Below are 18645 nucleotides of genomic sequence, written 5' to 3'. Positions count from 1 at the left end.
TCTCAACCCTACAAAGCCTTTTTGCCATTTAGAAAGCTCAATCAGGAATAGGATGAATGGCTCTAGTTATTGCAACCTTCAAGAAGCTCGGCACTACCCAGAACAGAGGAGTCTGCTTGATTGACACCCCTGCCATTGGACTCCATATCCATCCGGCCACGTGACCTCCAATATCGAGAAGGACAAGAACACCATCATCGACAACTTCCCTTCCAAGTCACACAATAGCCTGACTGGGATATATATCATCATGCCCTCAATTCCTGGATCAATCTCCTGGAATTCCCTACCCAATGTAATTGTGAAAACACCATCACAAAGACTGCAGTGTTTAAGGAGAAGATTCACTTCCACCTTCACATGGCAACTAGGGTTGGGCAAAAAAATGCAGCCTTGCCAGTGTCCCCCGTAGAGAATAAAATGAAAGTGGAATAGATGAAAGGTGAAAGGGAGGATAGAGAAAACAGCTGGCAGAGGGGAAGGGAAGTCGAAGGAGCATTGATGGCAGGGTGAAGGCAAAGGACAAGGTATAGGATTGAGGTAGATGGACAGCAAGTGCTTCGACCACTACCCCTTGCACCGATACCACAAACAGATTTCTGCCCCCAGTTTTCTCAAACCTCTTTGCAGCCTGGTCTTGAGCCCGAACTTGGCCATCATTCATATGGGGTGGGGGCGAGGGGAAAATATACGAAACAAAAAAGGTTCCTACTCCTGATTGCTATTCAGTTACTCGTGTGCTCTCCCTACTTGGGTAGAGGTCAGACATGAAGAATGGTGACTTAGGATTGCCCCCATCTATGGAGCAGTGTCCCTGTGTTACTCAGCGCCTTTTGGAAAGCAGAAGAGAAAATAAAGTAACTCATGCAGTGGACAGCATGTTGGATAGGTTGACATAAGGTCTAATGCCAGGTCTAATGCGCCTTTGCTCAAAAAGACCAACAGAAGCCCTGCTCATAAGCACCACCATTTCAAAAGGAAAGATTACAAGATCCTCTTTTGTAAGAAATTACTTCACATCAATTCACATTAAATTACAAATTAATCAGGTGAAATATTCATTGCATTTCATAAAACAGGGGAAATTACCTTCCATGACCATATATAGGGTCAATTAAAGGTTCAGCGGTATCTTCAATTTCATTTCTAATGTTTGCAATGCCCTAGAAAAGAGAGAATTTAATGCAACTTAGAAAAGAATACTGTAATGCAAGTAGAAAAATAAAAATTTAGAAAATCAAAATGCCTCGCTCACATTGCTTCTAAATAAATATGGGCAATCTACCAACAGTGAAGTTAATGAGGGCAGCAAGTGGTGTCAGCTCTGATCAATTTAATATAAATTAAAAAATAAGATATTGAGTCACTATTTAGCTTTCAGATACGAGGTTAGGCATATTTTCAAATAATTATCATTACATGCAAGGTTTGCCTTGACATCATAATTCAACAAGTTGCTTTATTTGGTATCCGTGTGGACTAAGGTGAAGTAGACCAACCTTTGTTAAAATGACAGAGTAAAGAAAAAGCAGGACTCCAAACCGATTCTTCCAGGTTGAGTACTGATCCAAAACGGCTTCTTTCAGCTCAGTCACATTTGCAAATGTACGTTTTCTGAAAAATGAATGAAAGGAGGGAATCTTAAAAACTTACAATTCTTGAAAATGCAGTCCATACTTTAAATCAATGTGTCTCTTAAAACAAGAGCTTCTATACAACTATACTTGACTTCAATACTTATGCTGCTAACAAGCAGGACACAATGGAAGTCACTGAACATTTTTAAGTTTATATGCACCGATCTTTTAGAACATGCTTCAAAAAGATGCTTTTTGAATTATTCAATATATTAATATCAAAACATGCTGCTTTCACTATAAATATTGCATGATTCCATCTTAAATTATTCCAGCTGTAAAAGCTCAGAGTATAATGTTTATGTATGGGAGAAACTCAAAACTGATTGTATGGGGAGGATGAGGCAACAGGCAGAGACGGGTCAACAAGCTAGTTTCTGACAAAACTGAAAATCTGTGAAAACAAGTGGTTGGAAGTAAAAGCAAATAACAGTCAATCTAGAGTAGAAAGGATGTCATTTGGAAGTTCTTTTTAGATAACCTGCGATTTGAGTGATTAGTTAGCCACTCTCACTAATCTTGGCCTTAAATTCTTTAATCTCAAATTATTAAAGATTTGAAGAACATTGCTTTTTTTTCAAAAAACAAAGTCAAAAAGAACTTGAAATAAAATAAAGCTATATTGTGATAAATGGTTGTACTGAAGAATGGATTAATTTCAACATGTGTATGGTCAAATAAGTTGAAAATGATTCTCTTGAACACTCTGGGGAAGGCTCACAAAAACATTTGCAAGGCTGTAAATCAATACAGACTACTTATGTAAAAAATACAAGCATATCTTTTTTGCAATTCCGATGGCTGTAGATCAATGCTGCCAGAGCATTTCCCTGTTAACTTCTAGAGTGTTGTTCCAAAGTAATACATGTGCCAATTCTGCACAGTATGTTCCCAGTAGATTATTAATCTCATTAAACTAAGTGTTGAGGACAACACAAGGCCTTCTTTTACTATCGCATCAAACTGAAAGTTAGGCGAGTGGGGAAATCAGCCTTCAGCTTTTGGAAGAGAGCGCAGCTTAATGAAAGCAGAGATACTGATGCATTCGACATTGAAAAGGAAAATTACAAAAGTTAATGGGGAAAGGACAATATTGATTGGCTTGGGGCATACAAATGTGATTTTTAAGCCTTCCCTGGAGTATTCCTTTTAAATCAATCAGTTTCAGCTGTAAAAGTAAGCAACTGACCCAAAAGCTGGGCTGAAGGCAGGTTATTTAAAAAGGGCAAATTTAACAATGCCTGCTTGCATATTAATTCTAGTCCATTCATAGCAGCCTTTGGTTCAAACTCAAACAACAGTGATATCCAAGCCTTCACTTGAAATGTTTCTGTAGTTTGGATTGTAAATTGCCAAGTGCTCTGAACTGCTTCCATTTGGTTTAGCTTGGTGATTTATCATAGGATCCCTTGCATATTACATTTTGTTTCAGGACATATTCTATAAAAAGGTGACAAACTTGCAATCTAGACCCACTCTGGGTCAGTGTCCCATAAAGCAGTTAGTATGTGGGATTACTTCACACAAGAGATAAAGTGCAGAATTTTAAAGCCATACAAAAGTTTTTGTTTCTTTCATAAAGACAGTGCATTGCTATAAATGGGTCTTGCATTATTTGGCAGACTAACTAGTGGGGTGCTGCAAGGATCGGTGCTTGGGCCCCAGCTATTCACAATCTATATCAATGATTTGGATGAGGGGAACAAATGTAATATATCCAAGTTTGATGATGGTACAAAGCTAGATGGGAATCCAAGTTTGCTGATGGTACAAAGCTAGATGGGAATGTAAGTTGTGAGGAGGATGCAAAGAGGCTTCAAGGGGATATAGACAGGCTAAGTGTGTGGGCAAGAACAGGGCAAATGGAATATAATATGGAGATATGTGAAGTTATCCACTTTGGTAGGAAAAATAGAAAAGCAGAGTTTTTTTTGAAATTGTGAGATTGGGAAATGTTGGTGTTCAGAGGGACTTGGGTGTCCTTGTACACAAATCAATGAAAGTTAATATGCATATACAGCAAGCAATTAAAAAAGCAAATGGTATGTTGGCCTTTATTACAAGAGGATTTGAGTACAAGAGTAAAGACGTCTTACTGCAATTATATAGGGCTCTGGTGAGACCACACCTGGAGTATTGTGTACAGTTTTGGTCTCCAAGGATATACTTGCCATAGAGGGAGTGCAACAAAGGTTCACCAGACTGATTCCTGGGATGGGGGGGCGGGGGGGGAGGAGATTGTCCTACAAGGAGAGATTGAGTAGACTAGGCCTACATTCTCTAGAGTTTAGAAGAATGAGGTGTGATCTCATTAAAACATACATGCTTACAGGGCTTGAAAGGGTAGATGCAGGGAGAATATTTCCTCTGGCTGGGGAGTCTAAAACTAGGGGTCACAATCTCAGAGTAAGGGGTCGACCATTTAGGATTGAGATGAGGAGAAACTTCTTCACTCAGTGGGTGGTGAATCTTTGGAATTCTCTACCCCAGAGGGCTGTGGAAGCTCAGTCATTGAATATATTCAAGACGGAGATCGATAGATTTTTGAATATTAAGAGAATCAAGGGATACGGGGATAGTGCAGTTGAGGTAGATGATCAGCCATGATCTTATTGAATGGCGGAGCAGGCTCGAGGGGCCAAATGGCCTACTCCTGCTCGTAATTCTTATATAAACATAAGCACATCCTTATGGACAAGATGTAGAAAGACATGATACTATCCTTGAAAATCATGTAGCTGCACGGGCAAACTTTTAAAACTAAAAGCAGAAGCACAACTCTGAGCGAGTCATTTTGCAAGTTCCTTGAAATGAAAAGCTGGATCAAATGATTCTTTTCTCTCTTCCCTCCCCAAAAAATCCAAGTTTTAAATTGCTCTTAAAGGAGCTATGAATCACAAGTCTCCGTACTCAACATTGATTCAAAGGGTTTGCTATCACCTCAAAGAAAATTCAAAATATCCAAAACTGGGCATAGCTTTAATGGTAAAGACCGTTTGAAATGTTTCCCCATTTAGTCCCTCCCAGAATCACATTTTCCTCATCCACCACCCTGCCATTTACAGATTAATTGTTCGGAACAGATAAATGAATTGTTTTTTCTTTCGTCTCTCCTCAAAACAAAGTGCTGTACACCTGTATAATTGTTTTTACAATGGATTTTCAACAGCTTCAACTCGTACAAATACCAAATATCCCAACTCTTGGAAATTCAAAGATATTCTGACCAAGTGATACAAATGTGAAGCTTGAACATTTTAAGATTGAATATCATTCGGAACCAAATTTTCAACATAAAATATATAAACACATTCCAAGTTAATGTTTTCAGCCTTCCCCCACATTATTAGTTCTTGCCAGACAAAAAATAAAGTTAAACAAAGTCAGATTCGAGGTTTGTCTGAATGGGGACTTCAGTTGATTCCTCTATGCACTTCACATTGAAGTATACATGATTCAGCGTGTTTAGCCAATGACTAGCTTAGCCATACAGACAAGGCAGGTCCCAGATTTGATCCATAGTCTGTGCTCAGTTTGATGATCCCAATCTGGGCAACAGTAGTGGTGCTACAATTGGGCTCAGTGCTCAAGAGTTGGGAACACAGTTTATACTGCAGATTGCTATGCAGCAACCCCAGCTGGAAGTGCATATACATGGACATTGAAGTAACATGCCAATGTTTAGTGTCAAGGGTCACACAAGGCTATTTTGACACTACTCGAGGTCACCTCATGCCTACGGAATCATAATCCAGCAAGGAGCCAACATCTCCAGGATAGAGGGGATGGACATTGATTAAGAAAAAAAAAAATCAGGTGATGCATAAAAAAAATATTTTAACATGAACAGTAATCAATGCCCACTTAAGTCTCCTAGTAGCAGTGAGTTACTTACTGAATCAGTGTATGAAATCTCTCAGAGCCAAGCTCCTCTGCAGCCAAGGCAGCTATACATAAAACCAGACACTTTTCAGCACCACAGACAGCAATAAAACAAACAAGATTATTCATCGCAAAGCTCTACTGTCAAAGCATTTAGTGTTAAAGGTTAATGGAAATAAATGGTCAGCTGTTCCTTAAGCTACCTTTTCTTTTAAAAAAGCTATGTAATAGCATTATTAATTGATAAACATCTCCAGAGCTAGCATGGCATTTTTAAGACATCACAGGTGACTGAAATTTCAACCAAACTAATATTCCAATACAATTAACAACAGCTACAGAAAAACATTCGACATACAGTTTAAAAAAAATAATGCCATCAACTTCCAGTTATACTCCCAACTCAGTGGCACAAATCTATTTCTTATAAGTAATGGATTGTTGTGCAGCTCAAGTGTCTCTAATCTTAGATGAAAACACAGCAATATTAGATGTTAACTATCCTATGTTAACACGATTTTCCCGCTTTCAGTGTGAAAAGTTGATGTTTTACGACATCACTTCGATATAAACCGCATAAAATTCTAATTATCTTAAAAGAGTTAATTTCTCATTACATTATTTTAAATATTCTGTTTAAATTTCAACTCCTAAAATAAAGAATCTCCTTTTTTGATCCCGCTGCACTCTATGACATTCCTGGCAAGTAGGTTTTGTACTGCCAGATTTCTATCAATATTGATTTTGTTCCCAACTAAAATAATCAGAATATGCATTGCTGTACTTCGGGGATGTTGTCAACACTGGGGGATGGGGGGGGGGGGGGTGAAGAGGTAGCATGGATAAAGGAAAAAAAAACACAAGTGACTGGGTACGTATCCACTAATGGCATAGTCAAGATGAAGGGCTCATTGTGTTGGAAGTCAGATTAACCCAACCACCTTTCAGCACAGTGCATCATAGCACAAAAACATTGTGCCGAAGCCCAAGTTGCCTCTTCTCGCATATGGTACATTATCAGAATTTATCATAGAAAGAGTCCTAATTGGATTTGTGCTGTCTTGGTTAACGAGTACATAATCTAGTTTACAAGTCTTTGCCAATATTAGGCAACGTGAATATTTAAACCATAATTTAGCATTTGTTGGGTGCAATACACTGCCAGGACAGGCAACTATTTGGAGACTGAAATTCAAAATCTAGTATCTAGTAAGAATGGTGTTCAATTATGCATTTTCTAACAAATGGCCAGTCTGGATTAGAGAGCAACTGGCTTGAGACATCAGTACACATCCTATATTTCCCCCAAGCATGGTGTCCTCTTGGGGTGACAACAGAATCAACCATGCTATGAAGTTGGTGAGCTGCATTTAATTTTCTTCCCTTTTATTTCTGGTGTCATCATTTTTTCTCTCTATGCTTAAATTAAAATGCTTTCTCTCACCCATTTCACAGATTGCAGGCCTAAATAGCAGTCAGCAATCGTTCTCCATTTTTTGCCACCAGGTGACATTACTGCAGTATTCCATAGCAGAATCTAGGCACTGGATTACCAACGTCAATGAAAGGAATAATTCTTCCAACTGGCTGTAATTTCATTTGTCCTCCTATTCTACATCGTAAAATGTATTTCCATTTCTTCAGATCCTCAGATTTCCAATGCCATTATGACTGGTCTCAGCATTCTCAGAATTTTAAGAATACAACTCTTTTGACAATGTTGACAACAATACACTAAGTGCAAAAAGGTTAAGAGTAGGAAGAACATAGTTCCTCCATTTATAAGACCAATATAGTTTCATCTGGCAAAGATAACCTAGACAGCAGCTCCACTGAGTCAACCTGGCTAATTCTTCCTTTTGCCTCCATCATCATTCTCCTACTCATTATTCAGTGCTGCAAATGTTCATTTTCGTAGGAGGTATTGGGTGGAAAGCAGCAGAAAAGGTCGAGAGAAAGCCCCACCATACATGAACTGCAGACATTGGCACAAGACACAGCACCTCTCCATAGCTAAGATAAAGGCCTCGATGCATCAGCACTTCCGGCACTAGCACTGATGCGGTGAGGCTTCTCCTCAGATTCTCATGCCAACTGCATTGTGATACAACAGTATCTATTTGATCATTGAATTGAAAGCAGCCAATTTCTGCACCAACATTTAAATAAAGAGAAAAATATTCATTAACACATTAAAACAGAAAATTCACAACAGACTATCAGCACCTGAAAGAAATATATAAAAGGTGTCAGATGAGTCATACCCATAATTAATGAATCCCCTTTGGATGCTGGACAGTCTGCTGTGCATTTCCATCAGTTCTTGCTTTTAAATTATAAGTTTACAGCATCTGCTGTTTTTCCATTTCATCTCTTCTGGAACTGCCACATCTCTCACTTACAATGTATTATAGGACACAACAATGCATTCAGAGGACAAGGCAGTCACTGCATTGCAGTGATTACAGCAGGTGGTTTTGGCCATAGTAGTCGTGGAAAGACAACTGCCAACTGTATTTCACAAGGCAAGAAAAGAAATGGAGAATAAAATCGCACAAATCCATGGAGATCTTTTTTGTCATTCTACAAAAATGAAACTAAAAAGTGAAACTAAATTAAATCTACTATGTACTGCATGGAATACAAAGTCAATCCTCAGTGACTGCGTCTTACAATATTCTTGCTAGAGGAACGTTCCAGTAAAAGCTCCTGCAAACAACTGCTAAATGTGACACAGCAGCATACACATTTATGCTACCCTAAAAGGAGGGCAAGTCCTAACAATAACTTTACAGTTACGCACGACATTGATTCTTGGCCGAAGAAATCTCAGTTCATAAACTGAATTAATTGATTAACACAAGTTGAAACATAGAACTTTCTGGTATTACTCTTTGAATGAGTCTGTATTCAACAACCAAGACTATTTTCCTCAGATTTTCCTAACATTGTAAAACCAATGCACAATTTCAAGACAGTCTAAGCACCTACAGCTTGCAAGAGGTTACACGAAAATGACAAGCAAAGCACAATATTATTTCCCAAAACCTGGGTCCAACATATTTCTTTAAAACATCGACATTTCAAACATTAAATGTTTACATTCTGCATCAAATCAACTACAGAACAGCCCTAATGTTACTTTAAAAAAAAATAATTTGAACAGACAAGCAGACTGCATACATTAGGCAAGCAAAAAGCAAAAGTGCTTCTACTTAAAAAAATTTGAAATATTCACCATCATATATTATTATTTATCCAAAAAGTTGGTTTCTTACAGAGCTGTTCCTCTTCAGTCCCCTGACTGGACTCTGGCCGATTTTCAGAAATACTGGCATGATCCTCTGATGATTTTCCTCTTGCCAACATTACCAAACAGAAGGGATTGGAGTTATTCAATCTAGCGGTTTCTAGAATTTCACTCAGAGTGAGGCAGAAAAGATTCTTATGCTCTTCGTCTAAAATTAATAGAAATTTAAAACTCAGTTTGTAACAGACATAAGCAGCCAAACATTCATGAAAAAATTAATAAAGGTATTTTCATACACTAGCAGCTTAAATATTTTTTGATAATTCACTGATAGACAGGGCGAGAGAAAGAGACTAAACATGATACAAGGCATCAGGCCTTAGCTCAGAAACAGTACGCTCGCCTCGACATAGAAGGTTATGGGCTCAAATCCCACTGCAGAATGGAAGGACAGCAGAAAGGAGCTGTTGTGTAGACAACAAGGTACCACCGAGATGAAATAATGACCAGATCTGTTTTTTTTTCAATTATAAAGTGATGTTGGTGGAGGGATAAATATTGGTCAGGACACCGGTAGAAATTTTCTTGCTTTTCTTTAAACAGTGTCATGGGATCTTTTACATTCACCTATAAAAGAGCAGAGGTCAGCAAACGAGCCAAAGTTGGGCAGCGGAAACATTACAAGGACACCCTCAAAGCCTCCCTGGTAAAGGTGAGACATCACCACTGACACCTGGGAGTCCTTGGCCGAAGACTGCCCTAGGTGGAGAAAGTGTATTCGGGAGAGTGTTGAGCTCTTCGAATCTCAACGCCGCGAGCGTGAAGAGGTCAGGTGCGGGCAGCAGAAGGAGTGTGCGGCAAATCAGTCCCACCCCCCCCTTCCCCCGATGAATGTCTGTCCCACCTGTGACAGGATCTGTGGCTCTCGCATTGGACCGTTCAGCCACCAAAGGAATCACTTTAGGAATGGAAGCAAGTCTTCCTCGATTCCGAGGGATTGCCTATGATAATGACAAGCAAGAGTGCTACCACTGAGCCAAGGTTGATACCTATAAATGCTGAGGATATAACGAGCATGGTAGATAGAGGTGTACCGATGGATGTGGTGTATTTAGATTTCCAAAAGGCATTCGATAAGGTGCCACACAAAAGGTTACTGCAGAAGATAGAGGTACGCGGAGTCAGAGGAAATGTATTAGCATGGGTAGAGAATTGGCTGGCGAACAGAAAGCAGAGAGTCGGGATAAATGGGTCCTTTTCAGGTTGGAAATCGGTGGTTAGTGGTGTGCCACAGGGATCGGTGCTGGGACCACAACTGTTTACAATATACATAGATGACCTGGAAGAGGGGACAGAGTGTAGTGTAACAAAATTTGCAGATGACACAAAGATTAGTGGGAAAGCGGGTTGTGTAGAGGACACAGAGAGGCTGCAGAGATTTAGATAGGTTAAGCGAATGGGCTAAGGTTTGGCAGATGGAATACAATGTCGGAAAGTGTGAGGTCATCCACCTTGGGAAAAAAATAACAGTAAAAGGGAATATTATTTGAATGGGGAGAAATTGCGACATGTTGAGGTGCAGAGGGACCTGGCGGTCCTTGTGCATGAAACTCTTTTGAGTTTACCTGAAAATAAACATAAACATTAAAACCATGCCACCCGCCTGGGTGACACAGCAGACATTTTCAAGGCCCTTTTTTTTTTTCCTTTTTTTTGGGGTTTTTTTTGGGGCGCTAAAATCAAATTTTTTTCCAGTGCCCCCTATAAAAGGGGAGGGGGACACTAAAAGCACCGGCAATTAAAACAAATTAAACTTTAAAACGTAAAATCAAATTAAAATTTGGTTGCCGGGCGTGATGATGCACTCCAGTCCCTCCGGTGCCCACCTCTCGTCCTTGTGCATGAATCCCAAAAAGTTAGTTTACAGGTGCAGCAGGTAATCAGGAAGGCGAATGGAATGTTGGCCTTCATTGCAAGAGGGATGGAGTACAAAAGCAGGGAGGTCCTGCTGCAACTGTATAGGGTATTGGTGAGGCCGCACCTGGAGTACTGCGTGCAGTTTTGGTCACCTTACTTAAGGAAGGATAAACTGGCTTTGGAGGGGGTACAGAGACGATTCACTAGGCTGATTCCGGAGATGAGGGGGTTACCTTATGATGATAGATTGAGTAGACTGGGTCTTTACTTGTTGGAGTTCAGAAGGATGAGGGGTGATCTTATAGAAACATTTAAAATAATGAAAGGGATAGACAAGATAGAGGCAGAGACGTTGTTTCCACTGGTCAGGGAGACTAGAACTAGGGGACACATCCTCAAAATACAGGGGAGCCAATTTAAAACCGAATTGAGAAGGAATTTCTTCTCCCAGAGGGTTGTGAATCTGTGGAATTCTCTGCCCAATGAAGCAGTTGAGGCTAACTCATTGAATGTATTCAAATCACAGATAGATAAGATTTTTAACCAATAAGGGAATTAAGGGTTACGGGGAGCGGGCGGGTAAGTGGAGCTGAGTCCACGGCCAGATCAGCCATGATCTTGTTGAATGGCGGAGCAGGCTCGAGGGGCTAGATGGCTACTCCTGTTCCTAATTCTTATGTTCTATGTTCTGACGTAAAAAGACACGAAAGTCAAGACAGGAAGTAAGTTATGTTGACAGGAGACAAAACTTAATAGATTTTCTAAATTATCCACAGCATAACAGTTAGCAATTAACTTATTTTGTGAACTGCCTTCACTTCACCTTAAAAAATAAATCCTTAAACTTTAATTACACTATTAAAAGCACTTGTCTTGAAGAATCTTGCAACACAAAAAGGTATTCACAACAATAACACTCCCTAACTATTTGCTCACCCTGGACCCATGCACAGCCTCACACTGCAACAGCACCTGGCACAGCTAAAGGACGCACCTCCCCCACAGCCACAATACTCACTTTGATTTGCAGGGGAAGCTCCAAAAGGTAGAAAGATTCCAGAACTATCACCTACACATGGCATGGGTAAGAAGCGACCGACTGTCAAGAGTATCATGAGAAGTAATGCCAAAGCAGTTCATGGGGTCACTGTGGCAGTGCAACAGCATGGTCAGGGCGGTAACGAAAGTTGCTATCGGTCTGCCTGCTAGAACCAATGGAGTCTTGCCTGGACTGCTGGAAAGAAAGCTCCAGAAAAGGAGCAAACTTGAGCTTCAGGGCCTGGACAGTTTAGGCCTCAAACTAAAACACACTGGACAGATTTTGTTTTATAAACTCAGTCTTGAAATGTGGGCATCATTGGAAGGCTGGCATTTATTGCCCATCCCTAGTTGCTCAGAGATGATGATAATGGATCCTCTTCCGTTTGATATGCGAGCTGCTTGCTAGGCCACTTCAGAGGGCAGTGAAGAGTCAACTGCGTTGGTATGGGACTGGAGTCACATATGGCCCAGACCGGGTAAGGACAACAGGTTTCCTTCCCTAATGGTCATTCGTGAGCCAGCTGGGTTTTTATGATAATCCGACAGCTTCATCGTCATATACCACTATTTCCAGATTTATTTTATTTTAAAAAATATTAAATTTAAATTTCCAAACTGTTATGCTGTGACTTGAACTCATGTTCTCTGGATTATAGTCCAGGTCTCTTCCAGGAACATAACCACTACACTAAGATACCTCCAATAGGATATGAGCAATCTTGTGAATTTTTATGAATTGATTTATGTTTTTGTGTGTTTGTTTGTTAGTTATAAGATTTTCAACTGATTTATTTTGTGGGAGTCCCAGAATGGCAGTTTTTTTTAAAGTGTAAGTAATTTGATGGATTGCTTTTGTGTGGCTTGCTATCTGCAAATTGGAATGTTTTTACTGGTTGTGAGAATTTGGTGAGAAAATCAGGATATTTAATTAAATAGAGAAACCTCTTAAGCACAAAGGGGGAAAAAAAAGATAACTTTTCATGTTATAAGCAGATTTAAAGTGCAAACCCATATTTAAATTGTGACACATAGCTAAAACTTCATTACACTATGTAGATAAATCAATATTTGCCTAAAAATCAAATCCAGCTTGAAGTGTAAATTAACCAGCATGAGTTTATAATGGACAACACTAAATATAGCTCTCAGGTAATTAGAAACTAATTTTCCGTACATTTGAACATTACTGTACCTGTACAATCTCGCCAATTTGGTTTGTCAGAACTGAACAGGAAATTCTTTAAAAGATAAGCCTGTAAAAAGTAAACAGAATAAATCAAAACAATCGGTGCAGAGATCAAATATAAAATGAATGATATACAATATAAGTAATTGTTTAAACAGTTTGAGAGCAACAATGAAGCTAAGTGAAATAAGGCTTCATCAATAGTGAATCCTGCGAAAGGAGTTAGTAATTAGATCCATTTTCCTTTTTCTCCCCAGTTTTGTTAATATCAAGCTGCCAAAGGTAACAGACAAGTATTTCCAACTTATTTTGTTAACTCTCCGATTCAATATATTTTGAAAAATGCTTTATGTTTGTTTGTACCTAATACATAAACTACAGCCCTTTACGACATGCAATTCTAATGCTACGGTTATCTTTACCTCATTTTACAAATGAACACAATATCTATTAGCTGTATTAAAATTCAGCTCCTGGCTTTTAACAAACTAATTAAACACAGAGAAACTCACATGTACAACCTTAGTGATTAGAAAAAAATTCTCAATTTTAGACTTCTACTTTTAACTGCTGACAAAAAAGGATAATTCTAAATCTGGATTGTATTAAATTTAATAAAAACAAAGTCATTTTAAACCACTTATATTTAGGGATATCCAAGTATCAGATTAACTAAATAATTCCATTGCATTTAGACAACATTTTTATACTTGGAAGCCATACATTCCTGCTTTTAGATTTTAAATTAAGTCAGCTATGCAGGTAACATGCCTCCAATGTATGTAACTGCAGGTTATAAAACAAGTTGGTGGGCTATTAAAGCATACTTCATACCATTTGTATTGTACAGCTATAATAAATTTGGAATCTGATGGAATGCCTATACAAGACTTGGCGATACAAATGGAGGGCATGAAGGCTTGGTGCTTCACCAAAAGAATGTTACATAAAAAATTCAAATCTGAATTAGAAAAATCTATCCATTTTTTCATGTACTAAGGACTTCTTTAAAAAAAAACACTTGTTGATCTCATGTAGTACTGTTGAATCATACGGGATAATTCACTAGAATGTGCCTTGAGGAGATATGGACAGTTAAAACTCCTGGTAAGCATATGAATAAGGAGCTTGGCAATAAAATTCAATCAGGGTTTAGAAGCATAACTGCCTGGAGTGGGTTAATTATTAATGGCAGCTGACCATGCAAAAACAAAGCACAGATAATTGTATTTAGAGACTAGGGTTATACAATAATGGGGTTATTTCCCACTTGATTCCCAAAGACCAAATCACTGGAAGAATAATGGCAGCATGGGTCATGTTATTGCCATGGAGCAATTAAGATTGTTACAATATATTTAATAGATTTACAGACACAAAAATTAATGTGTCACTCTTATTGGGCTTGGCAGAAACCCAGTAGTGATTAGCCAGCACACAAAAGCCCAAACCTAACTTAAATGAGTCACCTTTTTAAAAATTGAAACATTTTAAAATTGGGAGTGGGAGGAACCTTTCTCCAAAGAAATCCTTTAAAGCAACACCTAAAATGACTTACTGCACTACTCAATAAGCACTTGTGCTAACTTCTGTATTTCATCACCATGTCAATTCCCAGTAGGACACTGAACAGATAAACAAACTGCCACTTCATGCACTGTACCTGAACAGGTGCAATCACTGCACAGGGACCACCTTCAAATTGTTCCAAGGCTGTAGATTCTGCCTGACTTAGAACAAATCCTGCAAAAAAAAAAAGACATTTAAAAAGGTTGATTAAAAACTGGGAATGGAGAGAACAGTCCATGATAAAGGAGAGTTGAGCTCTCCTGATAATTGAACTGTCTGGGAAAGTAGCCATACATTGAGAACTCACCAGGTTTAATTCTGGGCCAGTCCTCAGATTGTTGATCTAAAATCACAACAGCTGGGAAGCTCTAACTGGCCTCAATAGCACTAGACCAAGCAGCACCCCTAACCACTGTTGAAAAATGTGTGTGTGTGTAGAAATCACGATAGGACCCAGTTAAAACAACCTGACAACTTTCAGCAGCAAGGCATACACATAGAAACATAGAAAATAGGTGCAGGAGTAGGCCTTTTGGCCCTTCAAGCCTGCACCGCCATTCAATGAGTTCATGGCTGAACATGCAACTTCAGTACCCCATTCCTGCTTTCTCGCCATACCCCTTGATCCCCCTAGTAGTAAGGACTTCATCTAACTCCTTTTTGAATATATTTAGTGAATTGGCCTCAACAACTTTCTGTGGTAGAGAATTCCACAGTTTCACCACTCTCTGGGTGAAGAGGTTTCTCCTCATCTCAGTCCTAAATGGCTTACCCCTTATCCTTAGACTGTGACCCCTGGTTCTGGACTTCCCCAACATTGGGAACATTCTTCCTGCATCTAACCTGTCTAAACCCATTAGAATTTTAAACATTTCTATGAGATCCCCTCTCATTCTTCTGAACTCCAGCGAATACAAGCTCAGTTGATCCAGTCTTTCTTGATATGTCAGTCCCGCCATCCCGGGAATCAGTCTGGTGAACCTTCGCTGCACTCCCTCAATAGCAAGAATGTCCTTCCTCAAGTTAGGAGACCAAAACTGTACACAATACTCCAGGTGTGGCCTCACCAAGGCCCTGTACAACTCTAGTAACACCTCCCTGCCCCTGTACTCAAATCCCCTTGCTATGAAGGCCAACATGCCATTTGCTTTCTTAACCGCCTGCTGTACCTGCATGCCAACCTTCAATGACTGATGTACCATAACACCCACATCTCATTGCATCTCCCCTTTTCCTAATCTGTCACCATTTGGGACTTCTAGTCTGTCTCTCTGTTTTTACTACCAAAGTGGATAAACCTCACATTTATCCACATTATACTTCATCTGCCATGCATTTGCCCACTCACCTAACCTATCCAAGTCAGTCTGCAGCCTCATAACACCTCCTCGCAGCTCACACTGCCACCCAACTTAGTGTCATCCGCAAATTTGGAGATACTACATTTAATCCCCTCGTCTAAATCATTAATGTACAATGTAAACAGCTGGGGCCCCAGCACAGAACCTTGCGGTACCCCACTAGTCACTGCCTGCCATTCTGAAAAGTACCCATTTACTCCTACTCTTTGCTTCCTGTCTGCCAACCAGTTCTCAATCCACGTCAGCACACCAGCCCCAATCCCATGTGCTTTAACTGTGCACATTAATCTCTTGTGTGGGACCTTGTCGAAAGCCTTCTGAAAGTCCAAATACACCACATCAACTGGTTCGCCCTTGTCCACTCTACTGGAAACATCCTCAAAAAATTCCAGAAGATTTGTCAAGCATGATTTCCCTTTCACAAATCTATGCTGACTTGGACCCATCATGTCACCTCTTTCCAAATGCGCTGCTATGACATCCTTAATAATTGATTCCATCATTTTACCCAGTACCGATGTCAGGCTGACCGGTCTATAATTCCCTGTTTTCTCTCTCCCTCCTTTTTTAAAAAGTGGGGTTACATTGGCTACCCTCCACTCCATAGGAACTGATCCAGAGTCTATGGAATGTTGGAAAATGACTGTCAATGCATCCGCTATTTCCAAGGCCACCTCCTTAAGTACTCTGGGATGAAGAATTTATATTTGCATGAAGTATATATAACTGGGCAATCAGCACCCTTTGAAATATATCCTTAGATTTACATAGCATTTTAACAACCCAAGGAAGTCCCAAAACACTTTGCAGACAATTAAGTACTTTGAAAGTGCAAGTCATTGTTGTAATATAGGATATGCGTACAGCCCACCGAAAGCAATGCGATGGCCAGAAAACTAATTTTCGTGATGTTGGCTGAAGGATAAATATTGGCCAGGACACAGTGGATAACTCCCCTGCTCTTCTTCAAATAATGTCGTTTGCAATCACCCGTGAGTCTCAGTATAACATTTCATCCAAAACAGAACCTCCTACAGTCCCTCAGTAGTGCACTGAAATGTCAGCCTAGATTTTGTGCTGAAATTTCTAGAATGGGGCTTGAACCCACAATCTGCTGAGTCAGGGGCAGTTGCTACCACTGAGCCACACCTGACACCGTGTCCAGTGAAGTGACAGCCCAGAAGTTAAGGGAGGAAAAAATAGGTGGGGAGTGAGAGAAAGAACAACTGGGGTGTAGAGAGAATGGCAGAGACAGCAGTTAACAGATCGGGATGATGTGGTATAACCAGAGATGGGAGAGGGCAGTTTCTGTTAATGGGAGGGCGAGGATCGATTGTAAGCCGGCGGTCGGGGGGAGCTGAATTTGTGCGGGCAGAGATGATGGGGGCCGGGAGTGGGGTGGGGTGGGGCCGGAGGTCCATCTGCCGTGGTGGAGCTGGATTTGTGCGGGGACTCGCAGGCCGGCCGAGGGTGCTGGGGTTAGAGTGGGAGCGGATCAGGGGAGGGGCCGGGCCGGAGCCCGGAGCCCGGGGAGGTGGCCGGTACCTTGGGTCCATCTGCGGAAGACAGAATCGGAGAGCCCGCTGCTCGGACGCCGCCCCCACACCAGCTCGGCCAGTTCGATGTTATACATGTCGCTGCCGGGCCCGCTGCTCAGACTGCGCGCCGTGTGCAGCCGCCTCCCGTTTCACTTTCTCGACATTTCGGAGCTTTGTTCCATCCGGGAATCCCGTCTCCATAGAACCGGAAGTGGCAGACCTGCGCGTGCGCAGTTGGCGGTCTCGTGGCGAGGGGAAGCAGCGCTCGAGGAGACCAATCAGCACCGGGGTTAAAGGGCGCCAGCTGGTCCAGGGGGGATTTGTGCATCGGGTTCCGCCTTTCAACGACATGTACAGAAAGATAGTTTATTGCCTGTCAACTTGCTTCACAGATCTAATATTCCATAAAATCTTAGTGATCAAAGTTATTAGCTGGGGATACAAGGGGTTAATGCCCCCCTTGTTCCTTCACGTGATGGATCCCAGGCTTTCCCCTAGCTGGTCCATCTGGGAGTATCATCATCATAGGCAGTCCCTCAGAATCAAGGAAGACTTGCTTCCACTCTGAAAGTGAGTTCTCAAGTGACTGAATAGTCCAATACGGGAACCACAGTCTCTATTACAGAAGGAAAGGGAGGGTGGGACTGGTTTGCCGCACGCTCCTTCCGCTGCCTGCGCTTGTTTTCTGCATGCTCTCGGCGGTGAGACTCTAGGTGCTCAGTGCCCTCCCGGATGCTCTTCCTGCATTTAGCGTGACGAGGTGATGGATGCTTTGTTTTTTTCATAACCGACAATGTTAATTGTAGTTAAAGTTCTGAGGTTTGCAATGGAACAGTTTCTTTTGGCTTATGTATGACATCCAAGACTAAGCTGTGATCTAAATTAATACGAAACATTGAAAATGATTGTTAGGGGGGTGAGAAGATGCTAGTTTACACTGATCTGTTGATGAACACAGCAGCATAGAAACAGTAAAAGATCCCACACCACTTTTCAAATAAGAGCACAGGAATTCTCTGTTTCTGGCCAACATTTAACCCGCAGCTAATATCAATAAAACAGATTATCTGGTGGTTTATTTCATTGCTGTTTGCTAGATCTTTCTGTGCACAAATTGGCTGCCACGTTTCTAGCTTTACAACAGTGGCGACACACTTCAAAAAGTACTTAATTTGCTGACGTGACACATTTATGGGTTTTAAAAGCTGTTGTACCACCATAATAGGATAGTGAACCAGTATTTTCCATCCTTATGAACACTTCT

General features: G+C 40.6%; 1 protein-coding gene across 1 annotated transcript in view; it reads right to left on the bottom strand.

Moving 5' to 3' along the window:
• Window positions 1-17600, bottom strand: part of mindy3 (MINDY lysine 48 deubiquitinase 3) — a 175830-nt gene extending 158230 nt beyond the window's left edge. The window contains exons 1-7 of the mRNA XM_070881329.1: window positions 17389-17600; window positions 14577-14656; window positions 12920-12980; window positions 8798-8977; window positions 5533-5584; window positions 1500-1614; window positions 1090-1163 (exon numbers count right to left, since the gene is read on the bottom strand). Of these exons, the coding sequence (XP_070737430.1) occupies window positions 1090-1163; window positions 1500-1614; window positions 5533-5584; window positions 8798-8977; window positions 12920-12980; window positions 14577-14656; window positions 17389-17476 (650 nt within the window). The 5' untranslated portion in view covers window positions 17477-17600. The remainder of the gene's footprint in view (window positions 1-1089; window positions 1164-1499; window positions 1615-5532; window positions 5585-8797; window positions 8978-12919; window positions 12981-14576; window positions 14657-17388) is intronic.
• Window positions 17601-18645: the final 1045 nt, after the last annotated feature.

Source organism: Pristiophorus japonicus, chromosome 5 (genome assembly GCF_044704955.1).
Source record: "Pristiophorus japonicus isolate sPriJap1 chromosome 5, sPriJap1.hap1, whole genome shotgun sequence".
Taxonomy (NCBI): domain Eukaryota; kingdom Metazoa; phylum Chordata; class Chondrichthyes; family Pristiophoridae; genus Pristiophorus; species Pristiophorus japonicus.
The sequence above is the reverse complement of the archived record's forward strand: the minus strand, read 5'-3'. Positions and strand labels throughout refer to the sequence as shown.